A 21,788-nucleotide genomic window follows, 5' to 3' on the forward strand; every position below is an offset into this window, starting at 1 on the left:
AGTTGCTGAACAAATCAGTCGATCATGCTCACGGCAGGCAAAAGACAATACTAAAAAGCACCACGTAAATAATAATCATTGATGTTAATTTTGCCACAAATGTTGTCATATTTCCGTAGGCTCGGATGAACATGGGTGCAGGCGAGGTGATCCTGTCATCATCGCAAGGTCTCCAGCTGAACAACCTTCTGGAGCACAAAGTTTCCCTCACACTGCAGGACGCCAAGCTCACCATGACGATTGACGAGCTTTTCTCGACATACATCCCTGTTCGCGATGATGGGGAGGACCTAAACATTGACCAGGGCATTTGGCTGGGAGGAACCGGAGAGCTAGACACTCCCTACCTCAACAATGCCATTCCGCCTTTCCGTGGCTGCATGACCAACGTCAAATTTGAATCCCATGAATTTGACATTTTAGGCACACTCTTTAAACAATGCCATGACACAAAGGAATCCTGCAGCAGTGAGTTTGAAGCAGGTGACGGAGAGGCGACCAGTTTCAGCACTCCAGATTCTTTTGTCTCCTTTCCCACTTGGAGTGGGGCGAGCGGAGCTCCAAGGGTATTGGAATTCCTCATGAAAACTACTATTGAGGATGCCCTTCTTGCCTTTCATCCCGGGAGAGAGACAGACTTTATCGCTATTGGTATTGTGAAAGGCTACCTTAAAGGCGTTCTGGACTACGGCAAGGGTATTGAGGTGCTGGAGAACAATGAGGTGCAGCTGGATGATGATCAGTGGCACAGAGTTAGGGTCCAGGTCGATCAGGATTCATTTGACATCAATATAGACAGCCAGATCGTCTCCCTTCCTCTCGACTCCACTCAAAAATTGGACTTGGTGGGAAATTTATATTTAGGAGGCATTCAGGCTAAAATGAAGGATGTCTTTCGCGCGAGTGACTTATTAAATCGCGCAGAGGAAGAGATGACTGCAGAGTCCTTTATCGGATGCTTTGGAGAGATCAAAGTCAATCAGAAGGACAGAAGCCTACAGGATGCGCTGGTGACCAAAGATGTCCGTGTCAAATGCGAAGGAGAGGACTATGACTATTCCAGTTATTATGACATCGACACAACAACAACTTCCCCACCGCCTCGTACTCAGTATGTTGACATTGAAACTACAGAAGCACATTGCTACCCAACAGATGACATGCCAGCGATATTCAAAAACGTGACCAAGCTCCTTGATGTAATACCATTGCTTGTGCCAGAAGGCGGAGAGGTTTTTCTTGACGTTGACCACCTGCGCCCGACCTTTGACCTGAGTGCTGCAGGTATGCGTCAGTCCCAGATCATCTTTTCTCTCAAGACTGACCCATGGTATGGCCTGCTTGACATGAATATCAACACAAAACGCACACAAAAATTCACTCTTCTGGACGTCGTTAACCGGAAAATCAAGTATATGCATGATGGACATGAAAGACATGCAGATCGGATTCACCTAGAGGTGGTTGCTAGCAGTAATGGCTACCTCCCAGAATGTCTTAAAACAGCTCAAAGCTATGTGCTACCAGTTGAAATCATTCCTGTCAATGACATTCCGCAACTGAGTGAAGGAGAAATCCCGATTACAGAGAATGGCAGGACTCGCTTGAGCCCTGGTCTTATCAAAATCACAGATTCGGACACCCGCTGTGACAACTTGGTGGTAACGGTGACGTCAGAACTTTCCGCTGAAACAGGTTATCTTGAGAAAAGTCAGAAACCAGAGCAAAGAATCACAGAGTTTACTTGCAGGGATCTAATGGAAGGGAATATTTATTATGTTCACAAAGGGGGCAAAGCCGATGCAATTACTCTGGAAGTATCGGACGGTCAATCTGTCAGTCACTCTGCAACTTTCAAATTGGCTTTGACACAGCCACATATGACCGTTGTTACAAACACTGGGCTTCTCTTGGCTCAAGGCAGCAATGCTTCTATCGGCATTCATAATTTGGCGGTCTTAACTCACCCTCGCAATGGAGATGTCATATATAACATCACACAACCACTCATATATGGGGAACTGAAGATCATGATGAGTGATGGGATGTTAAAACCAATCACAGAGTTCCATCAGTCCGACCTGGATCAAAACTACCTGAGGTATTTTAGCACAGATTCCAGGGACCAAGAAGACGTTGTTGTTGAGCGGATTCAGTTCGACACGCACCTGGGCACGTTATCACTCAGGAATAACACGTTTTTAGTTAAGATCATGCCTTCTCCAGTAAAACTCTCTACCCTTATGCCAATGGAGATGCAAGCTGGTGAAGATCTAATCATTGGATCCGCTGAACTTCAAGCTGAAGTCAAAGGGAGAAACCCAGACCCGGAAAGTGTGAAGTACATTCTTGTCAAGCCTCCAACACTAGGTAGTCTCCAGTTACTGGACACAGAGTTGAATGAAGGTGATACTTTCACACAGAGAGACATTATGGACAATTATATCAGCTACAGAGTTGTAGTGCGAAGGCCCGTTGACACTACAGATCAATTCCAGTTCAAAGTCTTTGTCGAGGATCAGTACTCTCCTTTATACACATTTCCAATCAGCATCATTGCTGATTCTGATGCCCCCGTTCTGATCAATGAGGTGCTAACTGTGCTACATGGCAGTGAGCAGGTTGTAAACAAAAACCACCTGTGGGTGGAATCAACCGGATCTTCCGATTTTATGTACCAGATCAACCAAGAACCAAAGCATGGGCGACTCATAAGGGACTCCCCTCCAGGGCAGCCTCGATTCGAGGGAGCCATTCGAGTGTTTAGTAATGAAGACCTCCAACTTGACAGACTCATATACCAGCATGATGGTTCCAATACAGATAGCGACGAATTCCACTTCACAGTATTCGATCAGGGAGCAGACAGGTTCGGGGTTCATGAAGCAATACGTGACGTTTTCAGGATATCTATCCAAAGCAAGAACGAACATGTGCCACTGCAGGTTGTGGATAAAGTTTTCAACGTCGTCCGCTATGGACAGCGCCTGCTCACAACTGATGATATCCAGTTCAAGGATGATGACCTAGGTTTCAATGATTCCCGGATTCTCTATGCTCGTGAGGGCATCCTTTCTGGCAATATTGTCGCCGCACAGAATCCCTCGCAGTCACTTTTCCGTTTCACACAAGCCGACCTGCGAGGTAAAAGGGTTCTATTTATTCACCAAGGAGCGGATCAGGAACGCTTCCCGCTGCAAGTGTCTGATGGCTTTCACAAGACAACGGCTCTGCTGCAGATTCAAGCCGGCGAACCCTACCTGAGAGTGGTGAACAATACAATCATTGTCATTGACCATGGAAGCACCAAGACCCTTGACACAACACTGCTGAGCGCCGAGTCCAACATGGACATCAGGGATGAGAGTGAGATCAAGTTTCAGGTGACATCACCCCCCACTGATGGCAGAATTATTGTAAGTGGGATTGAGGCACAAGCATTCACCCAGGAGGACCTGAAAAAGGGTGTAGTTTCCTATGAACATAATTACGAGAGCATGAGGTCCAAGGATGCCTTCAGCTTCACAGTCCGAGCAAGAGAAAATTCTGAGGAGGGCACATTCAGGATTAAAATATTCAAACAAGGTTACCTCACAGAGCCTGAAGTGATTACCAATGCAGTCATCATTTCCTACGAGGGCGAGCACACTGTCATCAACTCGGATTTTGTCAAGGTAATTCTCATCATCCCTGTGAAAATGTCATGTTGAGGAAAAATAATGCTTTGGTTCAACCATTTCAATTTGTTTACATTGCCTGTGTTTAAGTTAGGCAAGTGTGTGACAGAATTATCTTCATCTTGGGATATATAAATTCATTTGATGCGATTCTGGCAGCCTTTATCAAACAGCTCACTGCAGCAATGTCTTGCCTCTAATCTACGTCGCAGCCACATGAAAGCGGCACTAAAATGTGACGGCACAGCCACCGCTTTTAATCTAGTTTATGTACTAAATTGCAGTCTATTAAAGTGTGGAAAACAGAGCATTGCGTATCCCGTGGGGAGCTTCCTGAAGCCCACTGTAATTTGTAAGAAGGACCTGCTAGCAGTTCATGCGCAAAGCAGCTAATGGGATTCAAATCATCCGTCAAGTCTAAACACATTCCCATTTTACAGCGTGGAACTTGACTTTTAGACTAATGGAGAGCAGTTTTGATCGCAAAGAACTTAAACTCAAAGTGTACATTCCATATCCAGTGTACAGCGTGGGGTTGAAATTAATCTAAAAAAAACAACAACAAAAAAACAGCACGCATACTTCTCCAATATGTTCAGTCTCGCTGCCTCGATAGTATGGTCTTTCAAGAGGTAAAATATTGACTTGGCTCGTGAAAGTGCATCTAATGTTTCCTACAACACTATGAAATGCAAAGTAGTGCAATGAGAAATATAGTGAAAGGGAGCCGTGACTGCTAAACAGGCTTGAGGCTCCGGGGAGCTGATTAAAATCTTCTCCAAGTCGGATGACCATAAATCTGTCTGTGTGTAAAATGTGTGACATGACACGGCCGACACCCGTGTCCCAATTTCTCACACAAGTATTAATGAAGTTGAAAGTGCTTTTTCCTCCTGAATTACTCACAGCAAATATCACCCTGCTCCAATTTGAATTTGAAAAAGTCAATAATTCTTTTAATGAATTGAATGTACACTATTGCACAAGGAACACAGTTTTTCTTGAATTTAGTCAGCTGTAACCGAGTCCCCCGCATCCGGTTCAATGATAACCTCCTGGTACATTTTGCCTGTTTACTTAGGTGGAGCAAGCCGACATTCTGCCTACAGAAATGGTGTTCACCATCAAAGAACCACCCCGCCTCGGTCATGTGGTCAAGCTGACAAACAGCACCGATGGCACAGACTCGCCAGTCCTCGACTATATTCACTCATTTACGCAGGAGGACATTGATCACGGACGCATCCTCTATGTGTCCGCATCCATCCAGGTGTGTTCTTTAATCCCTGTCATCTGATGTTTTTTTGTTTTTTTTTAACATGACCTACTTGAGTTTCCATGTCTTTTCAGGGTGTTGACGCCTTTACCGTTGAGGTCAGCAATGGTTTTACCACCGTGGAGGACCTGCCCATCAACGTGAACATCGTGCCTCGAATCATCCCCATTCAGTCCCTCAATTTCACTGTGAAGGAAGGCTTCGGCCGGGTCGTCAACGATGAAGTCATCAACATCTCACACCCCTTCTACAAAGGCTTCAACATCGAATTTGTCGTGGAAGAGCCGCCAAAGCACGGGGAGATCCGTTTCCAGGACGGGGATGAGCTGACTTATTTCACTTGGGAAGAGGTACGCCATGAAAGTTATAGGATCGACATTTAAGTGTGAGTAAAAGCCTAGGTACACCGCAACGATGTTCACCTTCTGCGCACGCGTGAGATGTAATACCCGTCCATACCATCGCCGGCGGTAGTCGCCATTTCTCATGGTTAGAAAAACACAACCGGAAAGCTGTTGGCCGGGGCCGGATTATAAAAACGCAAACAATGAATTCAGCTATATTCTTCGCTCAACAACTCCCACGCGAAGTCAACCATCACTTTCTTGACACGGTATTGTGAAATACTTACGTTGTCAACCCTCGCTCTTGTACTTGCAAGAAGATTAAGGCAGCGGAGGCGTGCTCACTGTTTTCCCGCATTTGTCACTTCCCGTTGGTGCACCGAGCGCTGATTTGCTAGCTAACAGCCAATCAGAGTGAGGAAATGTCACGACTGGCGACGCCGATTCAACATACGTAAACGCCCCCGAGACGCTTCACAGACGGGTTATGACGCTACGACGGTGGCCACTACACTAAACAGACGGCGCATTCAGACGCCACGACGCTTCACGACCTCTGACCTCGGTTTGGTCTATCAGGGTTAAGCTTTACTATTTGCAACAGGAAGTGCATTGGTTTCAAGGCTCTTCCACCGAACATCCTGTCATTGTGATCGACGAGGGATTGCCCATACCTTATTGCAAATACAGTATTTCAAAATAGGAGTCAGGGGCATTTATTTAGTAAAATACACATGCGAGGGGGGGTGGGATTGGGGCTTAATTATATATCGAGTTAAGTTGACATTTATAACAAAATAAAAAGGAAGTGAAGTTTGTCGGAACATCTCACTCGTGCTGTTGTAAAGAATCCCAGCGTGTTTGACCATGAGGAGTCACTATCATGGAACTTTCCCCGGTTACCAGTGAACACAAGCGGTTGTTGTGTTGCGTCTCCCGCCACTTTTAGGGAAAATATTAAAAACACACGAGCAGTTACCAGAAAAAAAAACAACAAAAAAAACGGAACGTTACCACATCGCTTAGCTCGTCAGACAGATATCCTCAGCGTTCCCACATCCAGCCCTGGCCTGCATCTTTCTCGTCGCTCTCTCGCTTCAATTCACTTCTGGAAAAACTGACTCTGGTTTTTGAGCGCCTGCGGCCAAAAGAAACTGGCGACGCGCATTCCTATAATAGAGTTCACACAAACCACCCAAGGGTTTGTTGCTGCAGGACCCGCGCGTACGGTCTCTCCCAAATCACAAAATGAAAAGTTCCGCGGAAGGGAGGCCAGGTGGGCATCGATATGATCCGCAACGATTGAAAGATCAAGCTCATTATGCTGCCTCTCGGAAATGTTTTGCGTGTGCAGTTCTTAGTTTTATTGCCACGCTCCCAAATGAACACCACATTGAGCCACATGGAGCCAACTGTAATTTTTGACTGTTCTCCACAAGTCGAACAGTTCCAAGCTCCTCTCTGGACGCCGGCAGATAGACGTGTGTGCGTGATTGAGTGTGCGATCGTGTTCTTAACTGGGGTTCGCAGAGGTTATATGAGTCAACAGTATTACAGGATGACTCGTATGGATGATCCTCCACAAGGAGGTGAAATAAATCAGGCGAGGCAGCTCCCAGCATGGAAGCCATATCTGCTAATATCGTTTTTCTCCTCCGATAGACCTTCACTTAAATCACCGTGATTTCCATTGGGTGTAGAATGCATTATGAGGACAAAAGTATTGGGACACCTCAGACACCTTTTCTGAGAAGACAGATAGATTTATTTGTGTATCCGTGTGTTTTTTTGGGGGGCGGGGGGGGGGGGGGGGGTCACTGATGTTAGAAGGGATGTAGCTCATCTCAGAGGTGTTTGATGGTCAAGTGTATCCAAGTCTATGGTTTTCACTTTGTTAACTGGGAACAGAAAGGGGTCTTTCCCCAGCACACAACCAAGGGGTCTCTTCCAACACTCGATTGATTAATTACAGTGGAATCTCCCGAGTGGAACACCATCTTGTTGACTTACAAGCTGTTCACATTTCAATTCCTAACTGACGTACATGACTAAAACATTATGGAGGACGTTGAGCCAATCAGTGGAGGAATGCAATTACTGTCAACGAGAAAGCTTTGAAAGTCATGACAGGATCGTATTGAATATTTGCCAGATGCAGTAATCCCCAGCAATTCGCGCAGGAACAGGGACCAACCCCGTCGTGAATCACGAAAAAAAAAAAAAAAAAATGAAATTGAAACCCCTCAAAATGTTTAGAATTGCCTAGAGTTTAAACTGTACTACAAACTACAACACTCAAACACCCTTAAAAAGAAATGGCTTACAGATGATTTTATTTCGCAAATAAAATGCGGGTACTACAAGTAACAAAGACACCCGTGGCTAAACTTTGCACGTCTGTCCCGGACATCGTCACTCAGTCAAGATGCATCACTTCAACTTTCTCGCGCCAGTTACTGTACTACTTTTAAACGGCCATTTATTTTTCGGTGAAAAGCTGGGGATGAGTTCCACATTTACAAAAAAATTAATTAAAAAAAAAAGACTGACTTTATGAATAGAGAACTATATCATACCTGGACAAGATCATGTTTAGGAACGTAACGCTATTGAATGGCAAAAAAACTACTGCTCAAGTCAAATCAAAATAAAGGAAATGATCATGTACTGTAAATATGAATGCACAGTAGCAGCCAAACAAGCACGCTGGCTTGACTTTGGTGACTGCTCCAACGCTAATGACCTAGCTTGTTAGTCCAGAAAAGCAAGCCGTCATATGGGATCCATTAGGCATTTGCCGCTCCCTGAAGCATTTCCTCTCGTCGGAGCACTTTACCGGCTTTTATCGAGATAAATGTACGACTGTCGTCTTTGGCGAGTGGGCTGCCAGATCACTGTCTGAAGTGTCAAAACGGCTCCAGTCGAACAGGACTTCAAGGCCAAGCGACAAGAAGCGCGCAAGAGATGCGGCGCTTGCTTCTTTTGTATGCAACTAGGCAACGGAGTGGACCCTGCCACAGGTGGCGCTTTCCACGGCAGCTCACTTGACAACGGATGACTGATTCCTTTGTGTTTGGGTCTGCTCCCACAGAGACGATATGTGTCCCTTTTGCAGCCAGACATTATCAGCCGATTATTACTTTGCGCAGCAAATAATAGCTCTGACCGGAATAGTACGTGATCTCCCAAAAGCCGCTATACACGTCCTACTTCATAATATCGAGGCATCGTTCGAACGGACGTGAGGCCATCGACATTTGACGGCAATGCAGTTTTTGCAAGCCCATCGGATGTATTTCTGCCCTCGACTGCAGTCCAGTACCGGTTTGAGAAGCTTTATGGACATCGCGACACTGCTCCATAAGTTCTGTTATGCACCGCCGTCAATGAAATAACTGAACTCCTAGAGCAGGCCTTCACGCAAAGCCAGGGAAAGTCTACCCGCAAGAGTGTACAGAAACTCAGCATCAACAAAAGCTCGATTCAGCGGATTCAGCTTCGGAGAGGGACGAAACTTTAGCCGTTTCAAGAAACGGGGCATGGATAACGTAAACTATATTGCGCAATGAGGCGGTGCCACAGCCATAAACTGGCGTTGAACTGCAGTCGAGGACAGAAAAACGTCTTGCCTGGCGGCAAATTTCGCAACGCTGCTCCAATGTCGATTTGCGAGCCACGGGCAAGGGACTGATATGCTTGCAAAAACAGCAAAGCTGAAGTTATGAAATGGCCTCGCGTCACTCCGAATGATCCCCAGTGTGTGAAGCTAGTGTATTCAGCCAATCTAACAACAACACTTAAAGAATGATAACTTTGTACTCTCTTCCATTCATTAAAAATTGAACCACCACCTTGATGCGAACGGGCAAACTCCACATAGGAAGGCCGCAGCCCTTTCGAATCCCGAAATTCAGACCTGTGAGGCAATCGTGTAAGCCACTAAGTCAGCGAATTTGAAAATATTCGTTTGAAATGACTCGGGAATAGAAACAATGCGTCGCGTGTCGCCGTCACTGCGATTGTCATTTGCAAGCCGCGCGAAGTGCGACAATGTCTCTGTGCAATCCTTTCTGTCCGCCGCAGATAAAACTCGGACACATCTACTACGTGCACGACAGCACCGAGAGCACCGAGGACAGCTTCACCATCTCCGCCTCGGCTTATGAGATCGACCGCCGCAGCCTTCCCGTCACTGTCGCCGTGACTGTCAGGCCTGTCAACGACGAGCCGCCCAAGCTGACGCGCAACACCGGGCTGGAGGTAATGTTCTGGAAAGTTCCCCTGGCTGTCGCTGAGAGCTTTTATCTTCTTTGCCGTACTCACTGCCGAAATGCTGCAGACGCAAAATCTTTACGGGCTGAACTTTTTGTTTGTTTTTCCGTCGCTGATGAGGATCGAAGGCGGGCAGAAAGAGGAATGCCCCAATGTTTCAAGACACCAAACATAATGAAACTGCAAGCCAGTAGTCTCAGCTTTTCAGCTCAAAATTGGAAGAAAAAAAATAATTGACAAAGCATTTTCAAGTACAGTGTGCTTGAGTGACATCTACCGATAGTACCAGTAGTAGTACTACTACTAGTATTAGTAATAGTACTACTCGTAGTAGTAGTTGTAGAAATACATAGAACAAACTATACTTAAGCCTTCATTGTTATTGTATGATGTAGATAAAACAAAATTGGGGAGCAAATCTAAATTTGCACAAAGTATTTACAAAATAGACTACAATAGATACGGTATGCTAACGGGAGTGTTTTTCTTCCGCTGAACCTGGGGGCTGAGACTAAGTGGAGTGAATTGTGAACACTTCCAAATACCAGTCAAAACCTTCAGGCTTCTAGTATAAAGCAAAAAGGAATGACAGGAAGAGCTAAATAGAACAACTGAAATGTATTTTTAGGCACTTTAAATGGCTGATTGGTTGATTCCGAACACAGCCATACCTCCAGTAATTCAATACAATACCACACAATTTTATTTATATAGCGCATTTCACAACAGCTACAGCTGTAAGAGGGTGTGTACACTTATGCAATCATCGCAGTTGTTTATTTTTATTTCCCTTTCAATAAAAATACAAGAAAAAAAATTCAATCGTGTTGTAGAGGTGGAAAAAGTTTTGAAATGACTTCTCTCAACAAGACCTGGCGATTTGATTAGGGGTGTGTAGACTTTTGTCCACTATACAAGAACTTGCTGCCAAACCATGACATCCTTAAGGGACTATTTTGTTTATGTTTTTTTTTTCCCTTCACAAGTATATCATCAAATAAAGACAACCCAAGCCTGTCAAATGCTCCATTTTGACTTTAGTTCAAGTTTGGAAGCGTTCCTCCATAGTTTGGAGTGTTGGGAAAAGTCAGTCGTAATCAGTTCCCACAACTGGAAAGCAAGCGTGTCATTCGGCCCATTCCGTCCCTCCTCCTGCGGCTCCACGTCTCCCCGGCAACCCATATTTTAGGTAAAACCGCCAAAGCGTCCGGCATTTGACGGTGAGGCCTCCGACGTCCGGCGGTGGCGCGGTGTTGTGCTGCGGCGGCGCGCAGCGTGTAATACGATAGCACGGCGAGTGGCGCTTGGGCTGATTTAAAGCAGGAAGTGCGTGCGCGGTGACCTCTGAGGCCGGCGATCAGGCGATGACGACTAACATGGGCTCAGCTCAGGCGCTGTTCTAACTCACAGTTGATCCCTTTTGGCATAGTCTGCTGGTGCGGTCTCCATTAGCGTTTGCACCAGGGGTGGGCAACCTACAGCAAGTGGGCCATACGCAAGCCACGAGAGCGTTTGATGCAGCCGGCCGTACAATTCTAAAAATAAATAAAACCTCAACTGAACTGTTTTAAAAAATTATGATCAAAGTTACTTTCGATCTACAATTGTTGGTTAATTTTCCTCAAGACTAATTTTAGAAATAGCATGACTCAAACTGTGTTTTCTTCGCCATAATACATTACCTGTAACTACTTTTATGACAAATTTAAAAAAGCAATAATAATGTAAGAAGCATTTGTTTTTGAAGTATGTTTTCAATTTGAATTATTGATCGGTTGATTTGTCTAATATTTATATTTTCTCCTTCAGGCAACTATCATTCCTTCTAAAGTATTTCACAAATCTAATACATACTATCCTGTATATACTTATTATAAATAAAATGTAATATATAAATACAGCATAATATAAAATATGTCTTTTTAAAAATTTACATCTACCATAAATCAGTGAATGCATAAATACATAAAATCAAGACTATTTTTGGGGTTGTCCCTATCGAATATTTGGGGAAATATTCTCTCAATTATTCCATCAATTGATCGAATAAATAGATAAAGTTTTATTTTGTACTAAGTGTATTACAAAAGCTATGTTCCACCGATGACTTTTTACTAACCAATTAATGTTGTTTATTTGGTATTGTTAAGTGACAACAAAAAAACAACTAAACAACAATCAAGCAATAGAAAACAAACACTTCCTACTCACCACTTAATCGTTTCCATCATGGCCGCAAGCGCCACTTGTTCAGGTTATCCTTCATTTACTTGTTCCACTTTTTACAAAGTGTTTGCAGGCCAAAGTCCATATTCAGGAAAGGATGTTTAATTAAAAAACGAGGAAATTTCAAAGACATCAGGAAGCATTCAAACAATGTTGACGTTGCTTTCCAGTATTTAAACGTGTGTGCTGCATTAAAATGACTGTTGAGGAAGGAAATGTCATTAATTTTGTGCCAGCTTATTGGTTTTATGTCGTCCGTTCGTTTACGTTGAAAAAGTATCGATCCAGTCATTTGTAAAAGCACCTGGTCGTGCTGTCTGATTAACCACAATGCATGCGTCACTTGTAGAGCGCTCGGATGTCGCCATCTGCCGTCACTTTCCGTAACTGCATGATGACGTCACGAAGTGTCTGACTTGGCGCAACTGTGCGTGCTTGCGCCCTCATTTCAGGCTTTTAAAAAGAAAACTAATCAATGTTACTGTTTATATTAGTTTTATTTGTATATTATTCATTTATTTTTATAGTGCTAATCTAAATATCACGATGTAATAATAGTGAGACACAGTATGTTGTGATGATGATTTCATTCCTAAAATGAAATTAGTTTTACATAATAATCATAACTATAAAAACACATTTTGAAAAGTTAAGAGAACAATAATATGTTTCCCCAAAATAAAATTGTAATAATAATGATGATATTGTACGGTGTAATTAAAATGTGCCATTTTACCATGTACAATATTTATTCACTACAAACCAATTGGATTAATTGAAAAGCTAAAAAAAAATACCACAAAATACATAATGGAAATAAATGAAAAAACTTCAAGACTTTTTTTCCCCCGTTTACATTTAGCACTAATACAAATAAATACATACATACACAAAAAAACTATGAATATTTTCAGTGTGGTTTTAAAACTTAAATATAATGCAAAAATGTAAAAACATGAACAAATTGAAATGGAAAAATAGCTAAAAACGAAAATATATACACACAAAATAGTTATAAACACGTGTTGTATCATTATCCTTCAAATTCTTTTATATATATATATATATATAATTTTTTTAATCATATTTAGACAAATGTAATGTATATATATATATGTATATATATAAAATACAAGCTGTATTATGATTGACTGGTGACTGGTATAGGCTTCAGTTACTCGCAAACCTGAGGATAAGCACTGTGGAAAATGGATGGATGGCTACATGAATACTTAATAGTCACTCAACAGAACATAATCATGAGGTATTAGTTTCACATTGAAATGATTATCCGTCTGTGAGATGGTCACATAAATTTCCCTAATCGTGTTTGAATTTTTATTTATGCGTCCGTGCCTTCTCCCTGGTCTCCCGGCAGGTCCTCGCCGGCGAGGAGGCCGACATCACGTCCAGCATGCTGAAAACCGAAGACGCCGACACCCCCACCGAGGACGTCTATTACAACGTGGAGTCGCCCACCAACGGGATGGTGGCCTTCAAAGACTTCCCCGAGGAGGCCGCTGTCAATTTCACACAAGCCCAAATTGACAACGGGGAGATCATCTTCATTCACGAGGGTGACGACTCGCGCGCGCGCGCGCGCGCGCCGGAGCATTATGAGACGCTTGAGATGCTTCCGTATGTTTCAAAGTCAACGCTTGCATGTCTCCAGGTGAGGAGTCTGGTGGGTTCAACTTTACGGTGACAGACGGCGAGCACACGTCTCCCCTCTATAGATTTGTGGTCACGGCCAGGCCCCTCGCCATCACCATGGTAACGCAAGAGGAGCTCATGGTGTTTCCAGGTGAGAAGTCCACGTGCTGCTCAGCTATGAGCAGAGAATAACCAGTGAGAAGGCTTTAGGTTGAATAGAATCGAGAAACTTCATAGCTTATAGCTCATAACTTATTTTTGCATATTGTTTGCATTACTTTTGCAGTCATTTCTATTTGTATTTTGTAATTTCAACAAGTTTTTTTTTTCACTTTTTACATCTATGTGTGTGACGTGTGTGCGTGTGTATATATATATATATAAGTTCATTTAAATGTATTTAAAATGAAAAAAAAATATATATATATATATATAGTATTATATTCAGGATTTAAGATTTTTTATTGATATGACATGTTGGGAGAGTTTGACTGATTTTTTATTATTGTTATTTTATTTACTTTTATAATGTTTTAGTTTTGTAAGTATTCTTTTTTAATTGTTAATTTACTTAAGAACACATTTTATTTTGGTTAGAGTCTGTATTCATGAAAACATTTCATTCTTATGAACGCCAACCTTTGGCAACCAACATTTACTGATTGCCCATGATAATTTTTCGCCCCCAAAAGAATGTGTAATGTAATGTAATATAATAAGTAAACCTCCAAAGCAGTTTTCATTTCATTTTATGACTTGATTTCCCAACTTCTCTCTTAACTTGCGTGCATTCTACTGATGAGGAACATAAAAAAATGTGATTTAATACCGTCAACCCTTGAGTATTTTAGAACCTAATGAGCGCATCACATATGAAATTATATAAAACATACACTAAACTGACTCTGGAGCCTGTTTAAATACACAGCTTGCAAGTTAATTTTACACTGATTAACGCGTATGTGCGTGCGTGTGTGCCGCAGGGACAAGGCAGCCTATCACGAGTGCCAATCTGGGTGCCGTGACTAACGAGGACGGAAACGAGATCAGCTACTCGCTGGTGCACCCTCCACGTTTGGGAAGGCTCATCCTGGCCAACGACAAGAACCAAATGGAGGAAATCAGCCGATTCACCCAAACTCAGGTGACCACGTTGCGCATGCTTTTGTCCAAATACGTCGAGGGTCATGGCTAGAGAAATGAAATATGGCAAAATACCTGCTCAAAAAAAAAACAAAAACACACAGGCGACAGATAAGGCACATGAACTGATGGTGGCCTGATGTTGTGAGTATCGCTACCGCCATCTAGTGGCATACTGTCTGAAGCTCACCCATTAGTTACATGTTTGCTAAATATCAACCAAGCGACAGTTTGTAACTCCCAAAATTCCTAAATTGGCGTACTCGTATGTCAAGGGAGCGCTCGCTGTACTTGCATCGAGTCATCTGTCTGGTGCACCTCTCAAATGTCACACACCTACTACAGTTTTAATTCTACATGTCCTTTGTAAACTCTCTCTATATTAACTAATTGATTTTTCTTCAGTGTTTTGAAATATTTAGGTTCCCTCTCTGCACCAGGAGGTGGCGTCAATGTGCCAAGTCAAACTCAAACGTCTTTCACGTGTGCTTTCTCGCCCGCATCAATGTGTCACGCATGCATGCTTGTGAAAACGTCACAGAGGCGTAACACCGGTGATCTTATGTTCACTGCAGGCTTGTAAATGTAACATAACAATACAAACGAGGAAGACAACTGCAAGCACGTGTTCTGACTATAGTGTTTAGTTTGTTTTGCTTTTTTTTCTTTTGTTTGTTTTGTTTTTTGAATTCAGTTAATTTTCATTCGTTTTTTTTGAACGGGGTTGTTACTTTTTTATTTTTCGCTTCGTTTTAGTTTGCTTTTTATTAGTTTTAATATTAGTTTGAGGTTGTTGTTGTTTTTTACATAGGGAGTATTTGTCGAGTGCAATATTAAAACAAAATAAGGTTCCAATAAGTATTGTGCAATAAAGTAAAGTAAACTACAATTCCCTAACAACCATTCGAGATTTTGTCTACCATACAGCCGTATAGTAATATTGAAATAATACAGCAATACATTTCAAATCTACCTCGAAAGCTTGTATAAAATGAACTGGCAAAGGTGAAAACGAAGGATATTTTCACTATAATTACAGTTAGTTTTAGTTTTATGAACTTAAAATGTAGTTAGAGTTAGTTATCTGTTTTTTAAGCACCCTCATTTTTACTTTATTTCGTAAACGAAAATGTTTTGGGTTTTTTTCAACTTAGCTTTAGTTATTTCGTTTGTTGTCGTTAACTATAATAACATTGTGTCAGGCGTCAGAAAAGAATTCATTTTCATCATAGCATGTGAGCACAGCATGGCAGAAAAGTGAAAAGAAAAAAAAAAAACCCTCTTGTGACAATGTGCGAGTCCCCCCAACCACCATTTTGGCACCCTTTCGCCTTGATACCACTTAGATTGGTTGATGAGCTCACGACTGGACCTTGACACTCTGCAGTCCATTAACCGGTGGACAGAGAATGGTCTCTAACAAGTAAAAAAAAAAAAAAAGAGTACTGAAGTGGTTTGAAGTAGCCATTTTAGGGTCATTTTGGCCATTTACGAGGGTCTTTTGAAGACTCTTTGTCCAAACACAACCTCAGGACAGCCCGATGGAATAAATGTCGTTAGCCGGTGAAGAAAAGCACATTTTTGTCCCGTTTGGGACAAAGACAAAATCCTCCTTACTGTTTTAAAACCTTCCACGGCTCATTATCAGAGTTTTATGAGATTTTTGTTATGAATGGACTCGGCGGGTGATTCGGAGCTACACGCCTTGACTCTGGTTACAAAGGAAAGCAAAGAGACAGACAAAGGCATTCAAATGTTCATCTCCGTCAACTAAGCCGAATGTGTCCGCTTGCAAACTGCTGAGAAGGAACGTCTCCGTTTGATTATTTGACTTCTCCACCGTGTTTGTGTGCGCACTTGTATTATTTTACTTGAAAGTGTGTTTGTGTGCCAGAGAGTTGAGTCCAGGACATGGCGGCCCCTGAAAATAAACACAAGCCGCCACGTTCCGAGGCTCGGTCCTGAGATGTGGGGCGCCAATTTCGTTGTAGTTCTTTTCGACCTCCGGGGGGGGGAAGAAGACGTAGGCGGATAAATGTCAGCTGTGCTCTCCGAAATAACAAAAATAACGAGCTATGCTTGCAGATGGGCCTTTGAGGACATTGTTAAGGTTCGGAAGTTTAAAAAAAAAAAAAAAAAAGACAGGTTATTGTCCAACCGGTACGTCCTAAAGTCGTGTCTCTCGTTGTCCCCAGCTGGAGTCTGGAGCGGTCTTCTATGAGCACCAGATGCCCGAGAAGCCCTTCTGGGTGGTGAGGGACTCCGTGGAGCTCATTCTGTCCTCCCAGCCCGCCCCGGATGTCCGTCACGTGCTACCCATCACCGTCTCCTACTATGCGACGCATAGCAACATTTCTTCACAGATGTGGAGGAACAAAGGTGAATGTCTGGTTGGTTTTTTTTCTGTAGTCAAGCCAAAGGACAGTTAAAGCCAAAGACTTTGCACGACTCCATGTGCACGATTCCCCGTCTTGTCACCATTGCGATTTTTCTGGAAATCACTTTATTCGGGTTTCCGGCTGGCTAAAAAGTCTTCCGTGTTAGGATTTAGAAGTTGTTTTGGCATGAGGTAGGTAGCCCGTTGTCAATGTCAGCCCAGTTAAAATGAATCTCTGACATTTCATCACCGTCAACGGCAATGAATGAGTTGAAAGCACTGATGCACTTGCAAGGTTGTTTCATTCGGACCGCCGTCCAAATCTGCTCATGCTGCGGATGAAATAACGACCGAGTCATTATTGGATCTTGTCCGCCCCTTTGTAATGTGCTCGTTGTTTCCGCTCAGGTCTGGAAATCGTGCAAGGCCAGAGGAAAACAATCGACGATTCCATCTTTGACGCTTCCAACCTCCGGGCCAGCCTTCCTGAGCCGGAGAGTGCAGATGTGGTCTTTGAGATGAAACGTTTCCCTGACCATGGGCGTATCACGCTGGGGGGTCGGGACCTTCCCCGGGATTCACCGTACTTCACGCAGGGGGATGTGACCCGCGGAGAGCTGGAATACCTCCACGGCGATTCAGCGGCCTCCTTCGACAGCTTTTCCTTCAGGGCCCGTACGGGGCCTCGGGCTGACGCTGCGGCGTCCGACTCCGTGGTCCTGGAGGAGATCTTTCACATCTCCATCAAACGGCGGGGTTCTGAGCCCCCTGAACTCGTCACCATTGACCAGCTGCTGGAGGTCCTACAAGGATCTATGATCACCGTGACCCGGAAGCACCTGAACACCCGCGATGAAGACAGCCCCCCGGACGAGGTCCATTTCAAGGTCACCAAAGCCCCGAGAAACGGGCACCTGCTCGACGTCCGCACCATGGACGCCCTCTCCGAGTTCACCCAAGAAATGGTCAACAGCGGGCAGGTGGGCTTTCACAGCGATGGCAGCCTTGCAGACGGCTCTGTGGAATTCATCGTGTCGGACGGGGAGCATCGGACGGAGCCGCAAACACTTCACATCGGAATCCTAGCGCGCACTCTCATGCTGGACAAAGCCCCGGAGATCAAGGTGAAGCAGGGCGATGATGAGACTGTGGTGACCGAGGAGATGCTGAGAGCGACCACCGGCGGTCCCGTGGAGGAAGACGTCATCTACAAGATCACGAGTGTTCCCAAGTACGCGGCGGTCATGGTGGACCGGCAGCCCACTTCGGCCTTCACCCAGAAACAGATCAAGGAAGGAAGAGTCAGCGTGCGCTTCGTGAAGTCCACCTCGCCCCGCGACAGCGTTGCCTTTGTCGCCAGGAGCCGGGCGGCGAACGTGTCATCCGTCCTCAACGTCACGGTGCAGCCCTTGGCCAAGATTGCTCAGGATCCTCTACTACCCCAAGGCTCACTTGTTCGGCTCGACGGCAATCTTTTGGACGCGACGCCCCTGGCGAACAAGACCAGGACCTCGCCCACGTTCACCGTCATCCAGCAGCCGCGGGGCGCTCGGTTCGTCAGGTCGGGCGGTCCTGGCGCGGGCCAGCCCGTGGACTCGTTCAGCCAGCGGGACCTGGAGGAAGGGCGGGTTGCTGTTGAAATACCCAAAAGCTCCTCCGGGTCCCAAGATGCGGTCACTCGGGATGAGGCCCGCTTCTTGCTCAAGGCTCATGGGGTCCCCCCAGCAGAGTGTGTGCTTTCCTTTCAAACCGGCCCTTACAATGCGTCCGGCATCTACCCCGCCACTCTGCTGAGGGTGCCCTCGGAGGCCCCAGAAAAGGACAAGGACAAGGCCGATGTGGGCGCGTACCCCCTTGCAAGCACCGAAAGCCCTCGTTGGAAAGCAAACCGGGACCAACCCCGCGGGGACGCCTACACCACAGCGACGCCGTCTGACAGCGGCTCTCGCAGGAACCCCGTAGTTTCTCGCCGCGGCAACGTCTGGTCCATTCTCGTCCCCATCCTCGTCATCCTCATCCTCCTGCTGCTGGCGGCCCTCTTGGCATACTACCTGGTCCGTAAAAACAAGACAGGCAAGCACAACGTCCAGACGGCGGCGGCGGCGGCGGCCAAGCCGAAAAACGGCGAGGTGGCGGGCACGGAAACCTTTCGGAAAACCGACCCGGCCAATAACATCCCCATGTCTGACATGGATTCCAAAGCGGCCGACCCAGAGCTGGTGCAGGACTGTCGGACGACTCCCGTCTTGAAAAAGAACCAGTACTGGGTGTGAGACTTTGAAAACCCCTTCCGCCCCCCCCCCCCAACCCTACTCAAGTGTTTGGAGCGCTGCCTCCTCCAAGTCTTCTCAGTATGAAAGACTTCCTGCCGCAGCAGTTTGATGGATTTTTTTTGTTCTTTGACGCAAACGGTCGCATACTTCTCTCGACTCAACTGTGGACTGATTCTCAGGCAACAAAACACTGAATGGTTGTTTCGGCAAGGCAAGAGGCAGTTTCTTATCTTCGAATGCCACGTATATTTATTTGATCATTCCTCTCTGTCAGAAGGGCACAAATGACATAAACATGATCCATGTTTGCAAGAAAGAAAGTATTCTCGTGTGCTCAACCATTCATCATCAAAGGCCCGCATTGCTTGTTGACCGTTTGCATCGTTGACTAGCTTTTCAGATCGTTATTCCCGCTGTTCTGTGTTCATACAGTAAATGATTTGAACGCAGTTAGGTCCAGAGGTACCGTATATGCACAGTGGCAGTTTTTATCATCTTTGCCTTTATACACCACCGCAATGAGTTTTGAGTAAGACAATCAACATGTTTGAAGTGTGCGGACTTTTTTCCAAGGCCAAGAAAGTGGATATTCTGGCAAAGCATTTCCTGGAGGAATGTCAAATTTGGTGTTGTCCATGTGGCTCCAAACTTCAGGCGCTCATTGTCTGCAAATGGTTTCCATCCAAGTATCACATCAGAACCCCTGAAGACGGAAGTATACTGCTTAATATGTGATTTGCGAATGGTACGAACAGTATGTACTAAGCCTATTTGCCTTATCTCAAATCCATCATGGTGGTGGATATTGGCCAAATATTAACTGAACTGTAAATATACTGTATATGTTGTGTCGTCCAGAGGATTTCAAACTGCCTTTTGCCTCGTCTGTGCTTTCTAGTTTTTTTTTTTTTTTGTTTTTTGTTTTTTTTCCCCCCACTGTTTCTCAGGGCTAAATTCAGTTTAACATCATCACTCAAAACATTTCAGCAGCTTGTCTTTTTTGGGGGGTGAGATTGTTTGTTACTAAAAATGACTCAACTTTCAAACTTGGATTTAGCTCCGGGAACTGACCATTTCTGCTTCTAAAGTTCTGGTGAGCCTCCTTCGCTCGAGTGGACCGGCAGCACAAAGCGGGACGGGAGGTTTGGACCGAACACGATCCGGGCGGACTTAGTTTAGAATTCCACAGAAGCTGCTTGTGTGCAGGTGGTGACCGGAACGGACGACGATTCGGTCCAGTTTGTCGCGCCCTCGAAGCATTCCATACTGTATGTAAGCTAAATATAGTCACGTACTGAGATAATGAGGATTTTTGGTTTTGTTTTGTAACGATGAAAACTTTTACGTCCTCGTTCCTCTCCGATTGCTGAATGAACTTGACCAGGGGTCCCAAAGGCTCGTGGACCATATGCGGCACCCGCGAGGTCGTTTGATTAGACTGTTGTAAGAAATCAGAGCGACTGTTATGAAAATCCCCAAAGTATTTAGGGCGCAGATGCTCATAATGTATTATAATGAAAATATGGTTGTTGTATCAGCGAATCATCAATTTAGTACCCTTGGATGGGAAAACGCTTCCCCACGCCTGAACTAGACTTTAAATCGTTTCTCCACTAAACAAGGAGTCAAAGTTCTCGCTTTTGTTACTTTGTCATAGCGTTAAAAACGTAAAAACTTTTTTACTTCGTACTGAAATGTCTTGACATCTTAAATCGTTGTAATGTGTTTTTTTTTTTTTCTTCCAGTTGGCACAAAGCTCAGGAAGTGATGTGTTCAAGGACACTTTGTTTTTCCTGTGAAATGCTTGGGTTTTCTTATCTCTCACCTTTTTCCCTCCCTACATTTGTTCCCTTTTTTTGTGTAAATAATCTGTCTCTGTGTTTCGCCGTATTCTAATTAAACGACATTTAATGAAGGACTAACCACCCTCCTCTCTAGCTGCTGCTCCCTTTTGTTTCCATCCTGAGTTTCATCAGCGCCCCTCCTTTGTTCCTTCATCTATTATTTATTATTTCTTTCATTGCCCTTGCATCACGCCACGCTATAAAAGACCTTTTTTCCTAAGATGAGCTTCCAGAATTTGACAAGCATCCATCTAAGCCTCCTGAAAGGGTTCCATTAAACTAATTTAAATAAAAAAAACTCTGATGCAACAAAGGCTCTGTTCATTGATGTGTTCAGTCACACAACTTTAAAAGTTTGACCGTGTAAGATTCCAACTGCAATCATTTCATTAGCAGGATTCATTCGGTTAAGGTCAAATCCATCACTTCAAATTATTAGCATTATTCAATTTTTAATTATTTTATAATATTATATAATATAACATAATTATATAAAATTAATAGCAGCATGGAGAATGAGTGATTAGCACATCTGCATCACACTTCAGAGGTCCGGGCTATGGAGTACGGAGAATGGATGGCTGAATTATACTTGTAATTATTGTTTTTTTTTTTCTTTTTGCTTATGCCAAATTGGAGCTCACAATAATGAAAACTGGTGTTGTATTAGTATCTTGCTTAATACATAAAATGATGATTCTAC

General features: G+C 44.1%; 1 protein-coding gene across 1 annotated transcript in view; it reads left to right on the forward strand.

Annotated features, from left to right (window-relative positions):
• Positions 1-21,369, forward strand: part of cspg4 (chondroitin sulfate proteoglycan 4) — a 63,854-nt gene extending 42,485 nt beyond the window's left edge. The window contains exons 3-11 of the mRNA XM_086029645.1: positions 120-3,674; positions 4,759-4,947; positions 5,028-5,303; positions 9,381-9,557; positions 13,174-13,372; positions 13,468-13,599; positions 14,432-14,592; positions 16,787-16,970; positions 17,377-21,369. Coding sequence (XP_085885771.1) covers positions 120-3,674; positions 4,759-4,947; positions 5,028-5,303; positions 9,381-9,557; positions 13,174-13,372; positions 13,468-13,599; positions 14,432-14,592; positions 16,787-16,970; positions 17,377-19,241 — 6,738 coding nt within the window. The 3' untranslated portion in view covers positions 19,242-21,369. The remainder of the gene's footprint in view (positions 1-119; positions 3,675-4,758; positions 4,948-5,027; positions 5,304-9,380; positions 9,558-13,173; positions 13,373-13,467; positions 13,600-14,431; positions 14,593-16,786; positions 16,971-17,376) is intronic.
• Positions 21,370-21,788: the final 419 nt, after the last annotated feature.

This window comes from Filicampus tigris, chromosome 4 (genome assembly GCF_054856515.1).
Source record: "Filicampus tigris isolate MCC_2025a chromosome 4, RoL_Ftig_1.0, whole genome shotgun sequence".
NCBI lineage: Eukaryota > Metazoa > Chordata > Actinopteri > Syngnathiformes > Syngnathidae > Filicampus > Filicampus tigris.